The sequence below is a fragment of the Oncorhynchus keta genome, chromosome 24 (genome assembly GCF_023373465.1).
Source record: "Oncorhynchus keta strain PuntledgeMale-10-30-2019 chromosome 24, Oket_V2, whole genome shotgun sequence".
Lineage (NCBI taxonomy): Eukaryota > Metazoa > Chordata > Actinopteri > Salmoniformes > Salmonidae > Oncorhynchus > Oncorhynchus keta.
Genome location: NC_068444.1, coordinates 10,828,973 through 10,852,011, shown reverse-complemented (window position 1 = coordinate 10,852,011; position 23,039 = coordinate 10,828,973). Strand labels below are relative to the sequence as shown.

The 23,039-nt window shown below is 45.8% G+C and overlaps 1 protein-coding gene across 1 annotated transcript; it reads left to right on the top strand.

Annotated features, from left to right (window-relative positions):
• Positions 1-13,423: 13,423 nt before the first annotated feature.
• On the top strand, positions 13,424-22,525 carry plaub (plasminogen activator, urokinase b). Its single transcript, XM_052477660.1, has 11 exons — positions 13,424-13,613; positions 14,435-14,489; positions 14,595-14,696; positions 14,933-15,058; positions 15,409-15,537; positions 15,708-15,770; positions 15,977-16,184; positions 18,657-18,808; positions 19,070-19,210; positions 20,646-20,794; positions 22,156-22,525. The coding sequence occupies exons 1-11, from the start codon at positions 13,548-13,550 to the stop codon at positions 22,348-22,350; spliced, it is 1,386 nt and encodes a 461-aa protein (XP_052333620.1). The 5' UTR covers positions 13,424-13,547; the 3' UTR covers positions 22,351-22,525.
• Positions 22,526-23,039: the final 514 nt, after the last annotated feature.

The following is a 23,039-nucleotide window of genomic DNA, read 5'->3' as shown; positions in this document are numbered from 1 at the left end:
CTGAGGAGTGACGGACTCCATCCTAGCTGGAGGGGTGCTCTCATCTTATCTGCCAACATAGACAGGGCTCTAACTCCTCTAGCTCCACAATGAAATAGGGTGCAGGCCAGGCAGCAGGCTATTAGCCAGCCTGCCAGCATAGTGGAGTCTGCCACTAGCATAGTCAGTGTAGTCAGCTCAGCTATCACCATTGAGACCGTGTCTGTGCCTCGACCTAGGTTGGGCAAAACTAAACATGGTGGTGTTCGCCTTAGCAATCTCACTAGGATAAAGACCACCTCCATTCCTGTCATTACTGAAAGAGATCATGATACCTCACATCTCAAAATAGGGCTACTTAATGTTAGATCCCTTACTTCAAAGGCAATTATAGTCAATGAACTAATCACTGATCATAATCTTGATGTGATTGGCCTGACTGAAACATGGCTTAAGCCTGATGAATTTACTGTGTTAAATGAGGCCTCACCTCCTGGCTACACTAGTGACCATATCCCTCGTGCATCCCGCAAAGGCGGAGGTGTTGCTAACATTTACGATAGCAAATTTCAATTTACAAAAAAAAAAAATGACGTTTTCGTCTTTTGAGCTTCTAGTCATGAAATCTATGCAGCCTACTCAATCACTTTTTATAGCTACTGTTTACAGGCCTCCTGGGCCATATACAGCGTTTCTCACTGAGTTCCCTGAATTCCTATCAGACCTTGTAGTCATTGCAGATAATATTCTAATCTTTGGTGACTTTAATATTCACATGGAAAAGTCCACAGACCCACTCCAAAAGGCTTTTGGAGCCATCATCGACTCAGTGGGTTTTGTCCAACATGTCTCTGGACCCACTCTGTCACAGTCATACGCTGGACCTAGTTTTGTCCCATGGAATAAATGTTGTGGATCTTAATGTTTTTCCTCATAATCCTGGACTATCGGACCACCATTTTATTACGTTTGCAATTGCAACAAATAATCTGCTCAGACCCCAACCAAGGAAGATCAAAAGTCGTGCTATAAATTCACAGACAACACAAAGATTCCTTGATGCCCTTCCAGACTCCCTCTGCCTACCCAAGGACGCCAGAGGACAAAAATCCGTTAACCACCTAACTGAGGATCTCAATTTAACCTTGCGCAATACCCTAGATGCAGTTGCACCCCTAAAAACTAAAAAAATGTCTCATAAGAAACTAGCTCCCTGGTACACAGAAAATACCCGAGCTCTGAAGCAAGCTTCCAGAAAATTGGAACGGAAATGGCGCCACACCAAACTGGAAGTCTTCCGACTAGCTTGGAAGGACGGTACCGTGCAGTACCGAAGAGCCCTTACTGCTGCTCGATCGTCCTATTTTTCTAACTTAATTGAGGAAAATAAGAACAATCCGAAATTCCTTTTTGATACTGTGGCAAAGCTAACTAAAAAGCAGCATTCCCCAAGAGAGGATGACTTTCACTTTAGCAGTGATAAATTCATGAACTTCTTTGAGGAAAAGATTATGATTATTAGAAAGCAAATTACGGACTCCTCTTTAAACCTGCGTATTCCTCCGAACCTCAGTTGTCCTGAGTCTGCACAACTCTGCCAGGACCTAGGATCAAGAGAGACGCTCAAGTGTTTTAGTACTATATCTCTTGACACAATGATGAAAATAATCATGGCCTCTAAACCTTCAAGCTGTATACTGGACCCTATTCCAACTAAACTACTGAAAGAGCTGCTTCCTGTGCTTGGCCCTCCTATGTTGAACATAATAAACGGCTCTCTATCCACTGGATGTGTACCAAACTCACTAAAAGTGGCAGTAATAAAGCCTCTCTTGAAAAAGCCAAACCTTGACCCAGAAAATATAAAAAACTATCGGCCTATATCGAATCTTCCATTCCTCTCAAAGATTTTAGAGAAGGCTGTTGCGCAGCAACTCACTGCCTTCCTGAAGACAAACAATGTATACGAAATGCTTCAGTCTGGTTTTAGACCCCATCATAGCACTGAGACGGCACTTGTGAAGGTGGTAAATGACATTTTAATGGCATCGGACCGAGGCTCTGCATCTGTCCTCGTGCTCCTAGACCTTAGTGCTGCTTTTGATACCATCGATCACCACATTCTTTTGGAGAGATTGGAAACCCAAATTGGTCTACACGGACATGTTCTGGCCTGGTTTAGGTCTTATCTGTCGGAAAGATATCAGTTTGTCTCTGTGAATGGTTTGTCCTCTGACAAATCAACTGTACATTTCGGTGTTCCTCAAGGTTCTGTTTTAGGACCACTATTGTTTTCACTATATATTTTACCTCTTGGGGATGTTATTCGAAAACATAATGTAAACTTTCACTGCTATGCGGATGACACACAGCTGTACATTTCAATGAAACATGGTGAAGCCCCAAAATTGCCCTCGCTAGAAGCATGTGTTTCAGACATAAGGAAGTGGATGGCTGCAAACTTTCTACTATTAAACTCGGACAAAACAGAGATGCTTGTTCTAGGTCCCAAGAAACAAAGAGATCTTCTGTTGAATCTGACAATTAATCTTAATGGTTGTACAGTCGTCTCAAATAAAACTGTGAAGGACCTCGGCGTTACTCTGGACCCTGATCTCTCTTTTGAAGAACATATCAAGACCATTTCGAGGACAGCTTTTTTCCATCTACGTAACATAGCAAAAATCAGAAACTTTCTGTCCAAAAATGATGCAGAAAAATTAATCCATGCTTTTGTCACTTCTAGGTTAGACTACTGCAATGCTCTATTTTCCGGCTACCCGGATAAAGCACTAAATAAACTTCAGTTAGTGCTAAATACGGCTGCTAGAATCCTGACTAGAACCAAAAAATTTGATCATATTACTCCAGTGCTAGCCTCTCTACACTGGCTTCCTGTCAAAGCAAGGGCTGATTTCAAGGTTTTACTGCTAACCTACAAAGCATTACATGGGCTTGCTCCTACCTACCTCTCTGATTTGGTCCTGCCGTACATACCTACACGTACGCTACGGTCACAAGACGCAGGCCTCCTAATTGTCCCTAGAATTTCTAAGCAAACAGCTGGAGGCAGGGCTTTCTCCTATAGAGCTCCATTTTTATGGAACGGTCTGCCTACCCATGTCAGAGACGCAAACTCGGTCTCAACCTTTAAGTCTTTACTGAAGACTCATCTCTTCAGTGGGTCATATGATTGAGTGTAGTCTGGCCCAGGAGTGGGAAGGTGAACGGAAAGGCTCTGGAGCAACGAACCGCCCTTGCTGTCTCTGCCTGGCCGGTTCCCCTCTTTCCACTGGGATTCTCTGCCTCTAACCCTGTTACGGGGGCTGAGTCACTGGCTTGCTGGGGCTCTCTCGTGCCGTCCCTGGGGGGGGTGCGTCACCTGGGTGGGTTGATTCACTGTTGTGGTCGGCCTGTCTGGGTTGCCCCCCCCCCCCTCCCTTGGGTTACCGTGGCGGAGATCTTTGTGGGCTATACTCGGCCTTACATTTTACATTTACATTTAAGTCATTTAGCAGACGCTCTTATCCAGAGCGACTTACAAATTGGTGCATACACCTTATGACAACCAGTGGAACAGCCACTTGCATCTAAATCTTGTTGGGGGGAGAAGGGGGGTGAGAAGGATTACTTACCCTTACTTACCCTATCCTAGGTATTCCTTGAAGAGGTGGGGTTTCAGGTGTCTCCGGAAGGTGGTGATTGACTCCGCTGTCCTGGCGTCGTGAGGGAGTTTGTTCCACCATTGGGGGCCAGAGCAGCGAACAGTTTTGACTGGGCTGAGCGGGAACTGTACTTCCTCAGTGGTAGGGAGGCGAGCAGGCCAGAGGTGGATGAACGCAGTGCCCTTGTTTGGGTGTAGGGCCTGATCAGAGCCTGGAGGTACTGAGGTGCCGTTCCCCTCACAGCTCCGTAGGCGAGCACCATGGTCTTGTAGCGGATGCGAGCTTCAACTGGAAGCCAGTGGAGAGAGCGGAGGAGCGGGGTGACGTGAGAGAACTTGGGAAGGTTGAACACCAGACGGGCTGCGGCGTTCTGGATGAGTTGTAGGGGTTTAATGGCACAGGCAGGGAGCCCAGCCAACAGCGAGTTGCAGTAATCAAGACGGGAGATGACAAGTGCCTGGATTAGGACCTGCGCCGCTTCCTGTGTGAGGCAGGGTCGTACTCTGCGGATGTTGTAGAGCATGAACCTACAGGAACGGGACACCGCCTTGATGTTAGTTGAGAACGTCAGGGTGTTGTCCAGGATCACGCCAAGGTTCTTAGCGCTCTGGGAGGAGGACACAATGGAGTTGTCAACCGTGATGGCGAGATCATGGAACGGGCAGTCCTTCCCGGGAGGAAGAGGAGCTCCGTCTTGCTGAGGTTCAGCTTGAGGTGGTGATCCGTCATCCACACTGATATGTCTGCCAGACATGCAGAGATGCGATTCGCCACCTGGTCATCAGAAGGGGGAAAGGAGAAGATTAATTGTGTGTCGTCTGCATAGCAATGATAGGAGAGACCATGTGAGGTTATGACAGAGCCAAGTGACTTGGTGTATAGCGAGAATAAGAGAGGGCCTAGAACAGAGCCCTGGGGGACACCAGTGGTGAGAGCGCGTGGTGAGGAGACAGATTCTCGCCACGCCACCTGGTAGGAGCGACCTGTCAGGTAGGACGCAATCCAAGCGTGGGCCGCGCCGGAGATGCCCAACTCGGAGAGGGTGGAGAGGAGGATCTGATGGTTCACAGTATCGAAGGCAGCCGATAGGTCTAGAAGGATGAGAGCAGAGGAGAGAGAGTTAGCTTTAGCAGTGCGGAGCGCCTCCGTGATACAGAGAAGAGCAGTCTCAGTTGAATGACTAGTCTTGAAACCTGACTGATTTGGATCAAGAAGGTCATTCTGAGAGAGATAGCGGTAGAGCTGGCCAAGGACGGCACGCTCAAGAGTTTTGGAGAGAAAAGAGAGAAGGGATACTGGTCTGTAGTTGTTGACATCGGAGGGATCGAGTGTAGGTTTTTTTCAGAAGGGGTGCAACTCTCGCTCTCTTGAAGACGGGAGGGACGTAGCCAGCGGTCAGGGATGAGTTGATGAGCGAGGTGAGGTAAGGGAGAAGGTCTCCGGAAATGGTCTGGAGAAGAGAGGAGGGGATAGGGTCAAGCGGGCAGGTTGTTGGGCGGCCGGCCGTCACAAGACGCGAGATTTCATCTGGAGAGAGAGGGGAGAAAGAGGTCAGAGCATAGGGTAGGGCAGTGTGAGCAGAACCAGCGGTGTCGTTTGACTTAGCAAACGAGGATCGGATGTCATCGACCTTCTTTTCAAAATGGTTGACGAAGTCATCTGCAGAGAGGGAGGAGGGAGGGGGGGAGGATTCAGGAGGGAGGAGAAGGTGGCAAAGAGCTTCCTAGGGTTAGAGGCAGATGCTTGGAATTTAGAATGGTAGAAAGTGGCTTTAGCAGCAGAGACAGAGGAGGAAAATGTAGAGAGGAGGGAGTGAAAGGATGCCAGGTCCGCAGGGAGGCGAGTTTTCCTCCATTTCCGCTCGGCTGCCCGGAGCCCTGTTCTGTGAGCTCGCAATGAGTCGTCGAGCCACGGAGGCGGGAGGGGAGGACCGAGCCGGCCTGGAGGATAGGGGACATAGGGAGTCAAAGGATGCAGTAAGGGAGGAGAGGAGGGTTGAGGAGGCAGAATCAGGAGATAGGTTGGAGAAAGTTTGAGCAGAGGGAAGAGATGATAGGATGGAAGAGGAGAGAGTAGCGGGGGAGAGAGAGCGAAGGTTGGGACGGCGCGATACCATCCGAGTAGGGGCAGTGTGGGAAGTGTTGGATGAGAGCGAGAGGGAAAAGGATACAAGGTAGTGGTCGGAGACTTGGAGGGGAGTTGCAATGAGGTTAGTGGAAGAACAGCATCTAGTAAAGATGAGGTCAAGCGTATTGCCTGCCTTGTGAGTAGGGGGAAGGTGAGAGGGTGAGGTCAAAAGAGGAGAGGAGTGGAAAGAAGGAGGCAGAGGAATGAGTCAAAGGTAGACGTGGGGAGGTTAAAGTCGCCCAGAACTGTGAGAGGTGAGCCGTCCTCAGGAAAGGAGCTTATCAAGGCATCAAGCTCATTGATGAACTCTCCGAGGGAACCTGGAGGGCGATAAATGATAAGGATGTTAAGCTTGAAAGGGCTGGTAACTGTGACAGCATGGAATTCAAAGGAGGCAATAGACAGATGGGTAAGGGGAGAAAGAGAGAAAGACCACTTGGGAGAGATGAGGATCCCGGTGCCACCACCCCGCTGACCAGAAGCTCTCGGGGTGTGCGAGAACACGTGGGCGTGAACTAATCAAGTCGTACAGTTGAGTGAATAGCACTACAGTGATGCTAATCTGTGTGCGTTAGCTAGCGTTGCTAGCTCCTGGGCGAATAGCAGTGAAGGCTACGTTAGGGCGACGAAATACGAAATACGATAATTATGCAATTATCTCTGATACAAGGACGGCTATGTAGCTAGCTAAGAAGAATGGCTAAGATTATGTAGCTAGCTAACAGTAAACTAATCAAGTCGTACAGTTGAGTGAATAGCACTACAGTGATGCTAATCTGTGTGCGTTAGCTAGTGTGCGTTAGCTAGCGTTAGCTAGCTCCTGGGCGAATAGCAGTGAAGGCTACGTTAGGGCGACGAAATACGATAATTATGCAATTATCTCTGATACAAGGACGGCTATGTAGCTAGCTAAGAAGAATTGCTAAGATTAGACAAATCAACCGTTGTACTATAATGAAATGTAATGAAAAAGTTATACAACCTGCAGAGCGAAGTGCGAATGCGACCGCTCGCTCCAACCGGAACCGGAAACAGCCTGGTAAATTGGTGGTTGAAGATATCCCTCTAGTGGTGTGGGGGCTGTGCTTTGGCAAAGTGGGTGGGGTTATATCCTTCCTGTTTGGCCCTGTCCGGGGGTGTCCTCGGATGGGGCCACAGTGTCTCCTGACCCCTCCTGTCTCAGCCTCCAGTATTTATGCTGCAGTAGTTTATGTGTCGGGGGGCTAGGGTCAGTTTGTTATATCTGGAGTACTTCTCCTGTCCTATTCGGTGTCCTGTGTGAATCTAAGTGTGCGTTCTCTAATTCTCTCCTTCTCTCTTTCTTTCTCTCTCTCGGAGGACCTGAGCCCTAGGACCATGCCCCAGGACTACCTGAAATGATGACTCCTTGCTGTCCCCAGTCCACCTGGCCATGCTCCTGCTCCAGTTTCAACTGTTCTGCCTTACTATTATTCAACCATGCTGGTCATTTATGAACATTTGAACATCTTGGCCACGTTCTGTTATAATCTCCACCCGGCACAGCCAGAAGAGGACTGGCCACCCCACATATGCTCTCTCTAATTCTCTCTTTCTTTCTCTCTCTCGGAGGACCTGAGCCCTAGGACCGTGCCCCAGGACTACCTGACATGATGGCTCCTTGCTGTCCCCAGTCCACCTGACTGTGCTGCTGCTCCAGTTTCAACTGTTCTGCCTTATTATTATTCGACCATGCTGGTCATTTATGAACATTTGAACATCTTGGTCATGTTCTGTTATAATCTCTACCCGGCACAGCCAGAAGAGGACTGGCCACCCCACATAGCCCGGTTCCTCTCTAGGTTTCTTCCTAGGTTTTGGCCTTTCTAGGGAGTTTTTCCTAGCCACCGTGCTTTTACACCTGCATTGTTTGCTGTTTGGGGTTTTAGGCTGGGTTTCTGTACAGCACTTTGAGATATCAGCTGATGTACGAAGGGCTATATAAATAAATTTGATTTGATTTGATGAGTGTTCAGGCAGGTGTGTAGGGGTTTCCATCGGTGCTACAACGGTGGAGAGTCCAGACCAGGTTTCCACCGTGCGCATTCCAGCTGAGTATGATGATTTGGCTATCGTTTTCAGTAAAAAGAAAGCGACCCAATTACCACCCCATAGGCAGGGGGATTGCGTGATAAATCTCCAGGTTAACGCTGCACTCCCCAGGAGTCATGTGTATCCTTTGTCTCAGGAGGAGAAGGTGGCTATGGAAAATTATATCACCGAGGCTCTGGGACAGAAGTACATTCGGCCCTCCATGTCACCTGTCTCTTCGAGTTTCTTTTTTGTGAAGAAAAAAGATGGTGGTTTGCGTCCGTGTATTGATTATAGAGGTCTAAATTCCATCACAGTGGGTTTTAGTTACCCACTACCTCTCATTGCTACGGTAGTGGAATCATTTCACGGAGCGCAGTTCTTCACTAAACTGGATCTCAGGAGTACTTATAATTTGGTGCGTATTCGGAAGGGAGATGAGTGGAAAACTGCATTTAGCACTACGTCAGGCCATTATGAGTATCGCGTCATGCCATACGGTTTAAAGAATGCTCCAGCTATATTTCAATCCTTCGTGGATGAAATACTCAGAGACCTGCACGGACAGGGTGTAGTGGTTTATATTGACGATATTTTTATCTACTCCGCTACACGCTCTGCGCATGTATCTCTTGTGCGTAAAGTTCTTAGACGACTGCTGGAGCATGACCTGTATGTGAAGGCGGAGAAATGTGAGTTTTTTAAACAATCAGTTTCCTTCTTGGGTTATCGTATTTCCAGCTCCGGGTTGGTAATGGAGGGTGACCACGTTAAGGCCGTGCGTAATTGGCCGACTCCGACCACGGTAAAGGAGGTGCAGCGGTTCTTGGGATTTGCCCATTACTACCGGAGGTTTATCCTGGGTTTTGGTCAGGTAGCTGCCCCTATTACCTCACTGCTGAAGGGGGGACCGGTGCGTTTGCAGTGGTCAGCAGAGGCGAACGGAGCTTTTCATAAGTTGAAGGCGATGTTTACTAAGGCGCCGGTGTTGGCACATCCGGACCCTTCTTTGGCGTTTATAGTAGAGGTGGACGCATCCGAGGCTGGGGTTGGAGCGGTGCTCTCACAGCGTTCGGGTGTGCCACCGAAGCTCCGCCCCTGTGCCTTTTTTTCTAAGAAACTCGGGCCAGCGGAGCGGAATTATGATGTGGGGGATAGGGAGTTGTTGGCTATGGTTAAGGCCCTGAAGGTGTGGAGACACTGGCTTGAGGGGGCTAAGCACCCTTTCCTTATCTGGACTGACCATCGTAACCTGGAGTATATCCGATCAGCTAGGAGACTGAATCCTCGTCAGGCAAGGTGGGCCATGTTTTTCACCAGATTTCGTTTCACTGTCTCATATAGACCAGGTTCCCTCAACACTAAGGCTGACGCGCTGTCAAGACTCTATGACACTGAGGACAGGTCCATCGATCCAACTCCCATCATTCCGGCAGCTAAGCTGGTGGCACCGGTAGTATGGGATGTGGACGCGGACATCGAGCGGGCACTAAGGGGGGAACCTACGCCTCCACAATGTCCGGAGGGTCGTAGGTACGTGCCGCCGGCTGTTCGTGATCAATTGATTCGATGGGCTCATTGTCTACCCTCGTCGGGTCACCCAGGTGTTTATAGGACAGTGAGAGGTCTTGAGAGGAAGTACTGGTGGCCCACTTTGAGGAGGGATGTGCGATTCTATGTTTCCTCCTGTTCGGTGTGCGCCCAGAGTAAGGCTCCTAGACACCTGCCAAGAGGTAAACAACCTCTTCCCGTTCCACAACGGCCGTGGACCCATCTTTCGGTGGATTTTCTTACTGACCTCCCCCCCTCTCAGGGTAACACTACTATCCTGGTCGTTGTGGATCGGTTCTCTAAGTCCTGCCGTCTTATCCCATTGCCCGGTCTCCCTACGGCCCTACAGACTGCGGAAGCTCTTTTCACCCATGTCTTCCGGCACTACGGGGTGCCCGAGGATATAGTTTCTGATCGGGGCCCCCAATTTATCTCCCGTGTTTGGAGAGCATTTATGGAACGTCTGGGGGTCTCGGTCAGCCTTACCTCAGGGTATCACCCGGGGAGTAATGGTCAGGTGGAGAGAGTTAACCAGGAGGTGGGTAGGTTTCTGCGGTTGTATTGCCAGGACCGGCCAGGCGAGTGGGCGAGATATATTCCCTGGGCAGAAATAGCCCAGAATTCACTAAGCCACTCTTCTACCAACATGTCACCATTTGAGTGCGTGTTGGGGTACCAGCCGGTCCTGGCACCGTGGCATCAGAGCCAGACTGAGGCTCCTGCGGTGGAGGAGTTGGTACAGCGCTCTAAGGAGACCTGGAGGGCAGTCCAGGAGTCATTACGCCAAGCGAGTATAAGGCAGAAGAAGAGCGCTGACCGTCACCGCAGTGAGGCCCCCGTGTTTGCACCTGGGGACAGGGTCTGGCTCTCGACCCGAAATCTGCCTCTCCGCTTGCCCTGCCGGAAGCTGGGTCCGCAGTGTATAGGGCCATTTAAAGTCCTGAGGAGAATAAATGAGGTTTGTTATCGATTATTACTTCCTTCGTATTATCGTATTAACCCCTCATTTCATGTGTCTCTTCTCAGGCCGGTGGTAGCTGGTCCCATGCAGGAAAATGAGGTACCGGAGGTTCCTCCACCCCCTCTGGACATCGAGGGGTCCCCGGCGTACAAGATACGAGCTATTCTGGACTCGAGACGCCGGGTGAGAGGCTTGCAGTACCTCGTCGACTGGGAGGGGTACGGTCCGGAGGAGAGGTGCTGGGTTCCGGCGAGGGATATTCTAGACCCATCCATGTTGAGTGAATTCCATCGCCTCCGTCCGGATCGCCCAGCGCCTCGGCCTCCGGGTCGTCCCCGAGGCCGACGTCGGCGCGCTGCGGGAGCTGCGCGTCAGGAGGGGGGTACTGTCACGAATATTACCGAAGGTGACTCCCCTTCTTGTTCGGGTGGCGCTCGGCAGTCGTCGTCGCCGGTCTACTAGCTATCGCCAATCCGTTCTGTGTTCGTTTAGTTTTGTCTAATTGGTAGCACCTGTTTCTAGTTTGGTTGTTAGGATAGGGTATATATAGTCTGCTTAGCCCGCTTCTGTTTCGTGCGGGCTTGTTCGTCTGTTATGTTGGTTGAGTGCATTTTGTTTGCTTTTTGGGTTTCACGCTGTCCGTTTATATTTCTGTTCATTTGTGTTTTCACTTTGTACATGTTGTGTTTCCGGGACATTAAAGCGTGTTGTTTTGCCCACATCTTTGCTCTCTGCGCCTGACTCCACACCTCTTCACTCATTACTGTGACACTTACTACCAGGTTAAAGTGCAGACTGTCAGCTTTAACTTACTACCAGGTTAAAGTGCAGACTGCCGGCTTTAACTTACTACCAGGTTAAAGTGCAGACTGCCGGCTTTAACTTACTACCAGGTTAAAGTGCAGACTGCTGGGTTTATTAACTTACTACTAGGTTAAAGTGCAGACTGACGGCTTTAACTTACTACCAGGTTAAATTGCAGACTGCCGGCTTTAACTTACTACCAGGTTAAAGTGCAGACTGCCAGCGTTAACTTACTACCAGGTTAAAGTGCAGACTGCCGGCTTTAACTTACTACCAGGTTTAAGTGCAATCTGCCAGCTTTAACTTACTACCAGGTTCAAGTGCAGACTGTCAGCTTTAACTTACTACCAGGTTAAAGTGCAGACTGCCGGCTTTAACTTACTACCAGGTTTAAGTGCAATCTGCCAGCTTTAACTTACTACCAGGTTCAAGTGCAGACTGTCAGCTTTAACTTACTACCAGGTTAAAGTGCAGACTGTCAGCTTTAACTTACTACCAGGTTAAAGTGCAGACTGCCGGCTTTAACTTACTACCAGGTTAAAGTGGAGACTGCTGGCTTTAATTTCTCACGTTGGCTGGATGTCCTTTGGGTAGTGGACCATTGTTGATACACAAGGGACATTTTTGAGCATTAAAAACCCAGCAGCGTTGCAGTTCTTGACACACTCAAACCGGTGCACCTGGCACCTACTACCGTACCCCGATCAAAGGCACTTCAATCACCCTCTGAATGGCACAAATACACATTCCATGTCTCAATTATCTCAAGGCTTACAAATCCTCCTTTAACCCGTCTCCACCCTTTTATTGACACCGATTGTAGGTGATTTAACAGGTAACATCAACAAAGGATCATAGCTTTCACCTGGATTCACCTGGTCAGTCTATGTCATAGAAAGATCAGGTGTCAGGTCCAATGTTTTGTACACTCAGTCTATGTTACCCATCATTTCAGAAAATTACGTATGTAACACCTAAAAGAACACAACCCTATAAATCTACAAAAAACCCTAGACAAGACAAAACACATAAATCACCTGTGTCACGCCCTGGCCTTAGTTATCTTAGTTTTCTTTATTATTTTGGTTAGGCCAGGGTGTGACATGAGTGATTTATGTGTTTTGGCTTGTCTAGGTTTTTTTTTTGTAGATTTATGGGTTTGTGTTCTTTTAGGTGTCTAGGTAAGTCTATGGTTGCCTGGATTGGTTCTCAGTCAGAGGCAGGTGTTTATCGTTGTCTCTGATTGGGAACCATATTTAGGCAGCCATATTCTTTGGGTATTTTGTGGGTGATTGTTTCCTGTCTTTGTGTTTTACTGCAACAGATAGGGCTGTTTTTGGTTTTCACTGTTCTTGTTTTGTACTTGTGTTCATGTTTGAGTTTTCCTATTAAAACCACGGACACTTACCACGCTGCGTATTGGTCCTCCGATCCTTCTCGCCTCTCTTCTTCAGACAAAGAGGAGGAACACTGTGACTGTAATGCAAGATACGCAGTGCTCTTGCAGATCTCATCTGCAACAAATGATAAAGTTGGGTTGAATAACTCTTTCAATATGGTACATTAAAAAAATGATGGATTGTTTGGACATTTTGTGGCCTATAGAAATATGTTTACAATCATGCAGCAACCTCATAAACAACACTAAAGAGTTTAATTTCCTGTGTTTGAATGCCTGCGTTCAACTAGTTTACATATTCTATTCTAAAAAAAAAACGTATTTTGTTTGAGGTTAGCCAGCCTGGATCCAAACAGAATTTTCCCTGATGTCTGTGATGTCGTGGAGAGGAATAAAACAAATGCTCAACATCATTTTGGCTGTGGCCATTGCCAAACTGCCAGTTGCCGAACTGGTATCGGTTAGGTGGTTGTCATGGTTTCACTGGTGTGACTGGTTCTACAGTCACCGGTTGGGAAAACCAAACAGAGTTTTTTTTTCTCTTTTTTTTTCTCGAAAGGAACCTAAAGAAAAACAGACTGATAAGGGATATGTCATTATTCTACTTAATATGGTCTTCAGATATTCAGTCCATAGTGCATAACAGTCATATTCAGTGAACTGATTTACATCTGTTCGTAATCATCAACATGTGTTTTGGCATGTTTCCTGACAGTTGTCGAGTGCTGCTCATTCTGTAAAATCAAACATGAATCATCAATAAGGATTGTGTCTTCCTGTGATAATCCCACGGTGTTTCTTCACACGGTTTAGACATGCCCAACCTGTCAACGAGCTTCCTTCTAACCAATCACATCTGTTCCTCACTCTATATAAGCAGCAGAGAAACATTTTGCCTTTCCGTGAGATCCGAGGACTACTACTGAGAAACACTGCAAGTCCTGAACCACACGATTTCTCCAAACTCTTTGTGCAAGAAGTACAACAGATACTTTACCCAACAGAGAGAGAGATGGGAAGGAGTATTTTGCTGCTGATTTTGACAACCACCCTGGCAGGGGTGTCACAGAGTGAGACGGTAAGGAGTTAAAAAAACTATAGTTGTCTTTTACATTGCAGCACATTTTTTGCCATGTCTATTAGTATTTTAAGATTCATTATCAAAGTTTCAGGAATGATTCCTGTATTTGTCAGAGGAATGTAAAACATGGTTAGTGGTGGAAAAAGTATCCAATCGTCATACTTGAGTAAATATAAAGATACTTTAATAGAAAATGACTCAAGTAAAAGTGAAAGTCACCCAGTAAAATATTACTTGAGTAAAAGTCTAAAAGTATTTGGTTTTAAATAGACTTAAGTATCAAAAGTAAAAGTATAAATAAATCATTTAAAAATCCTTATATAATCCGTCTGGAAACGAGACGGCACCATTTTCTTGTTTTTTTTAAATGTAGGGATAGCCAGGGGCACATTCCAACACTCAGACATAATTTACAAAGGAAGCATGTGTGTTTAGTGAGTCCGTCAGATCAGAGGCAGTAGGGATGACCAGGGATATTGTCTTGACAAGTGTGTGAATTGGACCATTTTCCTGTCCTGCTAAGCATTTCAAAATGTAACGAGTACTTTTGGGTGTCAGGGGAAATGCATGGAGTAAAAAATACATTATTTCACTTTAGGAATTTAGTAAAGTAAAAGTTGTCAAAACAATATAAATAGTAAAGTACGGAAGCCAAAAACAGAATTTAAGTAGTACTTTCAAGTATTTTACTAAAGTACTTTACACCACTGAACATAACCGCGTGTTTGTCTGATGTCCATAACAATACTGCATCCGTGTCGAGCCAATGCTGTATCGTACCACAATGTTTTTTCATAACGGATGTCTGTTCTTCACAGGGCTTGCTGAGACAGAAAAGACAGATTTCTAATTTCCCCTACCGAAAAAGATCAGGTACATCGAGCTCACCCAAGCTCTACGTCAACCAAATATACAACAATCAAATATATCTTTACCACATGTACACAGAGCTATGTATTCACCTGTTACTGTTTCTAGGTGGCCTCTGTCGTCATGGTGGCACCTCTGTCCCTGCCCTGTCTGGAGAACACATGTTCTGCTTATGCACAGTTGGTTACGGTGGCAAACACTGTGAGTTAGGTAAGAAACACTCTTTTACATTTAGACACTTAACAATTACTGTTCCTCTGACACTTTGAATTGATGAGGGGGAAGAAACCGTTTCTTGTTAAGATTGTGACGTGTGTGTGTGTGTGTGTGTGTGTATCTAACTTGTTTGAGCTGTGGAAATAATTTCCTCATGAAGGACAACGAAGGACAACATAATCAATCAGTCAATCGATCAATATGGTTTATTATTTTGTATTTTCCTTCAGATACAGCAGCCGCCTGCTACACGGGAACTGGGATGTACTACAGAGGCAAAGTGTCTCAGTCAGAGAGTGGGCGCAGGTGTGTGGGGTGGGACCTGGACACCAGAAAACGCCTGATGGGGTCAAATGGCACCCTATTCCCTATATAGTGCACTACTTTTGACCAGGGCCCCTATATACTGAGGCACACACCACTACTGCAGGTACTTTTGACCAGGGCCCCCTTTAGGGCATCCCACTCTCAAATGGCACCCTACTTTTGACCAGGGCCCCCTATATACTGTAGGGCACTACTTTTGACCAGGGCCCCCTATATACTGTAGGGCACTACTTTTGACCAGGGCCCCCTATATACTGTAGGGCACTACTTTTGACCAGGGCCCAATATAGGGAATAGGGTGCCATTTGAGATCGGACTGTTCAGATGTTTCCCTCAACAGTTAGTTGTTCGTAAATGCAAATGTGCAGCGCGTTATGAGGAAATCCATTTTTTTTTTACTTCAGGAATCTGGAGTACAAACGTCGTCCGTGGTGTTATGTAATGAAGGGTGTGGAGCAGGTACAGGAATACTGTGATATCCCTCGCTGTGGAGTACCTGTGGAGACAGGTACATTTACCTTATTTTCATTCCCTCTGTCTACTTAACGGTTGTTTTGATTGTTTCATCACTTGTAGGTTTTGATTGTGAGTAACATGTAACCATACTATCACCATGTTATTACAACGTTATTTTTGGGCTGTAGTGTATAGTGGTATCAACTTCACAACATCTTGCAGGTCCACTTGATGATCAGCCCACCGAGCCCACTGAGCCCACCGAGCCCACTGTACCAGACACAGGTGAGATCAATTTGCTTGGTCTTACTACCGTACAAATTTAATACAATTCTAAATATAATATGTAACTATCCTTCTTCCATGCTCATTCTGTTCAATTCATGTAGCAATATGAATATACATTAAATATACATTAAAGCAACTTAACATTTTCCCAATGCTCTTTCAGTCTTGTTTTCATTGCAATTGGTTTGGTTCCCCTGTCACAGCGTCCAGTCTGACAGAGTCCACGTGTGGCCAGCGTACCAGGAAGCAGATGAAGATCGTAGGAGGGACAGTTGCCGCTGTGGAATCCCACCCGTGGATGGCTGCCATATTCTGGAGGAGCCGTCAATCTAAAGAGAACGTGTTCCGCTGTGGGGGAAGTCTGATCTCTCCCTGCTGGGTTCTGTCTGCTGCCCATTGCTTCCCCGACAGGTACTGTAAGAGGCAGCGCTGACATTTCTCAACGGTAACAAGCCAGTGAGGGTGTACAGTACCAGTGTCCTTTATGATAGGACCCGGGCCCCTCGTCAGATGTTGTTTCTGGCTGATAAAATAATATAAGATCGTACTTTAGCGCCCGTTTCCTGGAGTTAAATGACCTGGTGGCCTTATGGGTGGAATGTTATTCATATGTTTCATAACTAATTAACATAATTACTTAACATAATTCATTAGCATAATAAATTAACATAATTACTTACCATAATTAATTAACATGCTTCATTAACACAGTCCATTACCATAGACAATTAAAATAATCAATTAACATAATTACTTAGCATAATTAATTAACATAAATACGTGCCATAATTCATTCACATGATTCATTAACATAATTCATTGTAAATGTTTTACTTTTTACCCCTTTTTCGTGGTATCCAATTGGTAGTTTGTCTTGTCTCATCGACGCAACTGCCGTTCGGACTCGGGAGAGGCAATGGTCGAACACGACCCAACCAAGCCGCACTGCTTCTTGACACAATGCCCGCTTAAACCGAAAGCCAGCCGCACCAATGTGTCGGAGGAAACACCTTGCACCTGGCGACCGTGTCAGCGTGCACTGCTCCCAGCCCACCACAGGAGTCACTAGAATGCGATGGGACAAGAACATCCCTGCCGGCCAAACCCTCCCCTATCCCGGACGACGCTAGGGCCAATTGTGTGCTGCCCCATGGGTCTCCCGGTGGCGGTGTGCTGCGACAGAGCCTGGACTCGAACCAGGATCTCTTGTGGCACTGCAGTGCAGCGCCTCAGACCACGGTGGTGCAGTGCTTATGACTGGTGGTGCAGCGCTTATGACTACTCGGGTGGCCCATTTATTTTTTACGCCCGAAAATCGGGTGTTTCTATGTCCAACTGTTTTGTTATATTTCAGTTTTCTGTGACGTGTGTATATAAAGTGTAATATTAGGATGCAAACTCAACATTAATACATTTCAACTCTATATCTCTACATCTTTATACATGGTAAAGATGTCTTCTTTTTTAAGCCCAAAACCATGTGTGTGAGGTGTGTACATTTTGTTTCAAAGTAGATTTGTTTAAGACTACCAAGAAACCCTGATTTAGCCCAGTGCAGTAAATAGTTCATCCCTTAAAGGGGATATGTGATTGGTGGGCATTCTATGTTCTTTTTCTATGTGTTTGTATTTCTTTGTTTTGGTCGGGTATGGTTCTCAATCAGGGACAGCTGTCGATCGTTGTCTCTGATTGAGAACCACACTTAGGTAGCCTGGTTGTCTCTGATTGGGAACCATACTTAGGTAGCCTGGTTGTCTCTGATTGAGAACCATACTTAGGTAGCCTGGTTGTCTCTGATTGAGAACCATACTTAGGTAGCCTGGTTGTCTCTGATTGAGAACCATACTTAGGTAGCCTGGTTGTCTCTGATTGAGAACCATACTTAGGTAGCCTGGTTGTCTCTGATTGAGAACCATACTTAGGTAGCCTGGTTGTCTCTGATTGGGAACCATACTTAGGTAGCCTGGTTGTCTCTGATTGAGAACCATACTTAGGTAGCCTGGTTGTCTCTGATTGAGAACCATACTTAGGTAGCCTGGTTGTCTCTGATTGAGAACCATACTTAGGTAGCCTGGTTGTCTCTGATTGAGAACCATACTTAGGTAGCCTGGTTGTCTCTGATTGGGAACCATACTTAGGTAGCCTGGTTGTCTCTGATTGGGAACCATACTTATAGGTAGCCTGGTTGTCTCTGATTGGGAACCATACTTAGGTAGCCTGGTTGTCTCTGATTGGGAACCATACTTAGGTAGCCTGGTTGTCTCTGATTGAGAACCATACTTAGGTAGCCTGGTTGTCTCTGATTGAGAACCATACTTAGGTAGCCTGGTTGTCTCTGATTGAGAACCATACTTAGGTAGCCTGGTTGTCTCTGATTGAGAACCATACTTAGGTAGCCTGGTTGTCTCTGATTGAGAACCATACTTAGGTAGCCTGGTTGTCTCTGATTGGGAACCATACTTAGGTAGCCTGGTTGTCTCTGATTGGGAACCATACTTAGGTAGCCTGGTTGTCTCTGATTGGGAACCATACTTAGGTAGCCTGGTTGTCTCTGATTGAGAACCATACTTAGGTAGCCTGGTTGTCTCTGATTGAGAACCATACTTAGGTAGCCTGGTTGTCTCTGATTGAGAACCATACTTAGGTAGCTTTTCCCCACAGGGTTTTTGTGCGTAGTTGTTTTCCGTATCAGTGTTTGCACCTTACGGGACTGTTTCGGTTTGTGCACCAACCAATTCATTCAAACACCAAAGTGCGGGGGTACAGGTTCGTCGAGGTAAATCTCTATATGTAGGAAGGGGTAAAGTGACTATGCGTAGATAATAAACAGCGAGAAGCAGCAGTGTAAAAAAAAAAAAAAAATGTTTGGGTTTCCACACACAGCTCTCAAACTAAAGCCTGCAGCCTCTTCGTCACTCTGGGGAAGAGTGCCATCAATGAGACTGACGACACCAAAGAGCAGACGTTTCAGGTGGAAGAGGTCATCGTGCACGCAGAGTTCGAAAACAGCGAAGGCAACTTCAACAATGACATCGGTACGAATGAACACTGCTTTTATGTCCCATCTGTTTGCGCTGTCTGTGCCAAATCCTCTCACGCCAATGACCAGAAGAGTTGGTACAGACGGCACAAACAGATCTGGTAAATAGGCGATTGAATTCCAATCTGACTGTGGTATTGATTTGTTGCGTTTGTATGTTCTGTGAATGTAAAGTTTTGAAACTTCAGTATACGTGTCATAGTATTTGAGTGTCATGATAACAACGCAGAGTGGTTGATGTTTTTTTCTCATTCAGCTCTACTGAAGTTAAAGGCTGTAGATGGTCAGTGTGCAGTGGAGAGCAGCTCTGTGAGGACTGTCTGCCTGCCCCCGGCACGCCAGGCCCTCGGCGCAGGATCCTCCTGTGAGATAGCTGGCTACGGAAGACAGAAGGAGGGTAAGGAGGATCATCTACAACATACCAGGGCCCGTGTTCATAAAGCATCTCAGAGCAGGAGAAGACAAGTGTATGTGAGAAGACAAGTGTATGTGAGAAGACAAGTGTATGTGAGAAGACAAGTGTATGTGAGAAGACAAGTGTATGTGAGAAGACACGCGCATGTGAGAAGACAAGATGTGCCTTATTTGTACATTAACTTACAGAGAATAGAAATGTGAGTTTATGCTCACAACCCTCTGAGACACACATACACCCCCTGAAGTGCTGGAAGCAATGGGTCGGGCACATTGCACCGCCCCCCTGGAGTAATTATAGGTGGTTAAGTGCCTTGCTCAAGGGCACAATGGAAGGCAATGGTATATCAAATCAAATGTATTTATATAGCCCTTCGTACATCAGCTGATATCTCAAAGTGCTGTACAGAAACCCAGCCTAAAACCCCAAACAGCAAGCAATGCTACGCACCAGCATATATAAGATGATACTACGCACCAGATTTTTCTGAGCTGGGATTTTAACCAGCAAACCTGGTTTCTCCGGTTGTTGACCCGTCTTCTCTGAGCGCTCAGCTACCTGCCACCCCCGAGTAGGAGTGCTGAGCTAGGATCAGGTCCATATAATATTCATTATATGGAGCGGCAGGGTAGCCTAGTGGTTAGAGTGTAGGGACGGCAGCGTAGCCTAGTGGTTAGAGTGTAGAGGCGGCAGCGTAGCCTAGTGGTTAGAGTGTAGAGGCGGCATCGTAGCCTAGTGGTTAGAGTGTAGGGCGGCAGGCTAGTGGTTAGAGTGTAGGGGCAGCGTAGCCTAGTGGTTAGAGTGTAGAGGCGGCAGCGTAGCCTAGTGGTTAGAGTGTAGGGACGGCAGCGTAGCCTAGTGGTTAGAGTGTAGAGGCGGCAGCGTAGCCTAGTGGTTAGAGTGTAGAGGCGGCATCGTAGCCTAGTGGTTAGAGTGTAGGGACGGCAGCGTAGCCTAGTGGTTAGAGCGTTAGGGGCGGCAGGACTAGTGGTTAGAGTAGGGCGGCAGCCTAGTGGTTAAGGTTAGCTAGTGGTTAGAGTGTTCAAAGCGTAGCCTAGTGGTTAGAGCGTTGGACTAGTAACCGGAAGGTTGCGAGTTCAAACCCCCCGAGCTGACAAGGTACAAAGCTGTCGTTCTGCCCCTGAACAGGCAGTTAACCCACTGTTCCCAGGCCGTCATTGAAAATAAGAATATGTTCTTAACTGACTTGCCTGGTTAAATAAAGGTAAAATTAAAAAATATTAAAAATTAAAAATGAAATGCGGAGCTCTGAGTCTGAGACACTTTTTCAATACTATCCCAGACCTCTTATTTTAAATGTATCAATCGCTTGATATGATCCGTTTCCCATGATAAATGGTCTTGTTTTTATTTACCTGTTGAGTGCTTTCTTACGTTGTGTCCCTTCTTCATTAAGGTTTATGGTACAATTCACAGTACCTGAGGGAGGCAACGGTAAACATTTTGTCCCATGACGTCTGCTCAGATAAGGCGTACTACGGAAACCTGATCACAGAAAACATGTTCTGTGCTGGGAGACCGGACTGGAGTCAAGATGCGTGCAAGGTATGATATGCAGAAGTGACATGACATTACAATTCCTCCTCAGCAGTTAATAATAATAATAATAATAATAATAATAATAATAATAATAATAATAATAATAATAATACAATAATAATTAATATTTGGGGGGGAAAAAAACGTCATTCAAAGTAAAAACAGAATGAGATTTAAGACCAATATAAGGATATTCTTTCTCCGTGTGAAATATTCTGTATTACTTGTGAATAATGATGAGTGAGAAAGTTATCATAGATATCATAACCCCCCCAAAATGCTAACCTCCCCTGTTATTGTAATGCTGAGAGGTTAGCATGTCTTGGGGTTATGATATAATATGCTAACCTCCCCTGTTATTGTAATGCTGAGAGGTTAGCATGTCTTGGGGTTATGATATAATATGCTAACCTCCCCTGTTATTGTAATGCTGAGAGGTTAGCATGTCTTGGGGGTATGATATAATATGCTAACCTCCCCTGTTATTGTAATGCTGAGAGGTTAGCATGTCTTGGGGGTATGATATAAAATGCTAACCTCCCCTGTTATTGTAATGCTGAGAGGTTACCATGTCTTGGGGGTATGATATAAAATGCTAACCTCCCCTGTTATTGTAATGCTGAGAGGTTAGCATGTCTTGGGGTTATGATATAAAATGCTAACCTCCCCTGTTATTGTAATGCTGAGAGGTTAGCATGTCTTGGGGGTATGATATAATATGTGAACAGTTCCTATGTTTTTAGATGTAGGTATCAGTATTTTTGTCTCCCCAATACCCCCAACTTCTTATCTTGCCAAATTTTTAAGTAGTTTTGTTTACACACCACCTTGACAGTATCTTTTTTTGTATCTCCTGTTATTGTAATGGTGAGAGGTTAGCATGGGTTAATGATTATCCGTAACCATTGTAGCATAGCATTCACATTAACGTAGAAGTCTTTAGAAGCATATTCTATTCTTATTTACAAAAAAAGTGACTCCAAAATGACACTACATTATTTACCATTTAATTTCTATTGGGCACAAAATAATCTGAAACACAACCAAAACTAACTGCAAATGCATCCAACACATTTGTAGAGTCACGCTTGATGTACTGCAGCCATTGATGCTAGGAATATGGGACAAAAATCCATAACTTTTGACTACTTTACTACACATATAAGTAAATTAGTCCAAATACCTTTGGTTACTTAAAATGGGGGAAATATGTACAAAAAGTGCTGTAATTTCTAAATGAAAATAACCTCAAATTAAAGGTGACACTCAGTCATTGTACCACTTCAAATCCTTGGGTACAGAGCAAAAACAATTAAAAAAATATATGTCTCGCCGTATATTATACAGTATTTCTCTTTCTTTCCCAGGGTGATTCCGGAGGACCCATGGTGTGCGAGGTGGATAATCGAATGTTCCTGTTTGGAATCGTCAGTTGGGGCGAGGGGTGTTCTAGAGCCTTACGACCAGGCGTGTACACAGCAGTGACCAACTACAACAAGTGGATAGAAGGAAAAACGGGCTTATCCTCCATCGCCTCAGGGTCTATGTACCCACAGAAATGACCTCCTCAGGGTCTATGTACCCACATAAATAACCCCCTTAGGGTCTGTCATAGACACTATATCATGTTGTATAATTGTACATATAGGAATATAAGTATTTTAACTACTGAAATGTAAACATATTTTTGTACTTCTGTCTTTTCAAAAAGGGCAACAATAAATAATTTTTATATTACTCACAAATCTAATGTTATTACAAAACGGTTCCAACTTCTAACCTTGAACGTCTACTGTAGCAAATGTGGGGAAGATCTCCTTCCAGTGACTCACCAGTGACAGCTTGTACTATGGTTACAATACTACCTAATAACATACACCCCCTTAATCCACCCACAACACCCACACGATCCTCACCACGCAGGAGCCTCGACCTAGTCATGAATCTGGAATCAGAATGGACCGGTAGTCAACCTTGAACCACAAGGTTTGAGATCTTTTACCCGATGGCCATTTAAACGTAATTAAGGCTAGAGTTTTGCCTTAAATTTGTCACCTGGATGAAAGGAATGCTTCATATCTCCAATTACAGGTCTTGTTAATAACAGATGATTTGTGTGGTTTTGTAGGTGTCAGTCAGTTGACAGCGTTGTCCACCAGCCAGCTCTCTTTCTGTTGAACCAATGTGTCTACTGTATGTGGTAGCTATTAGCCTGTGGCGAGGTTAGTCAGTTAATGGCAAAACATTTAGC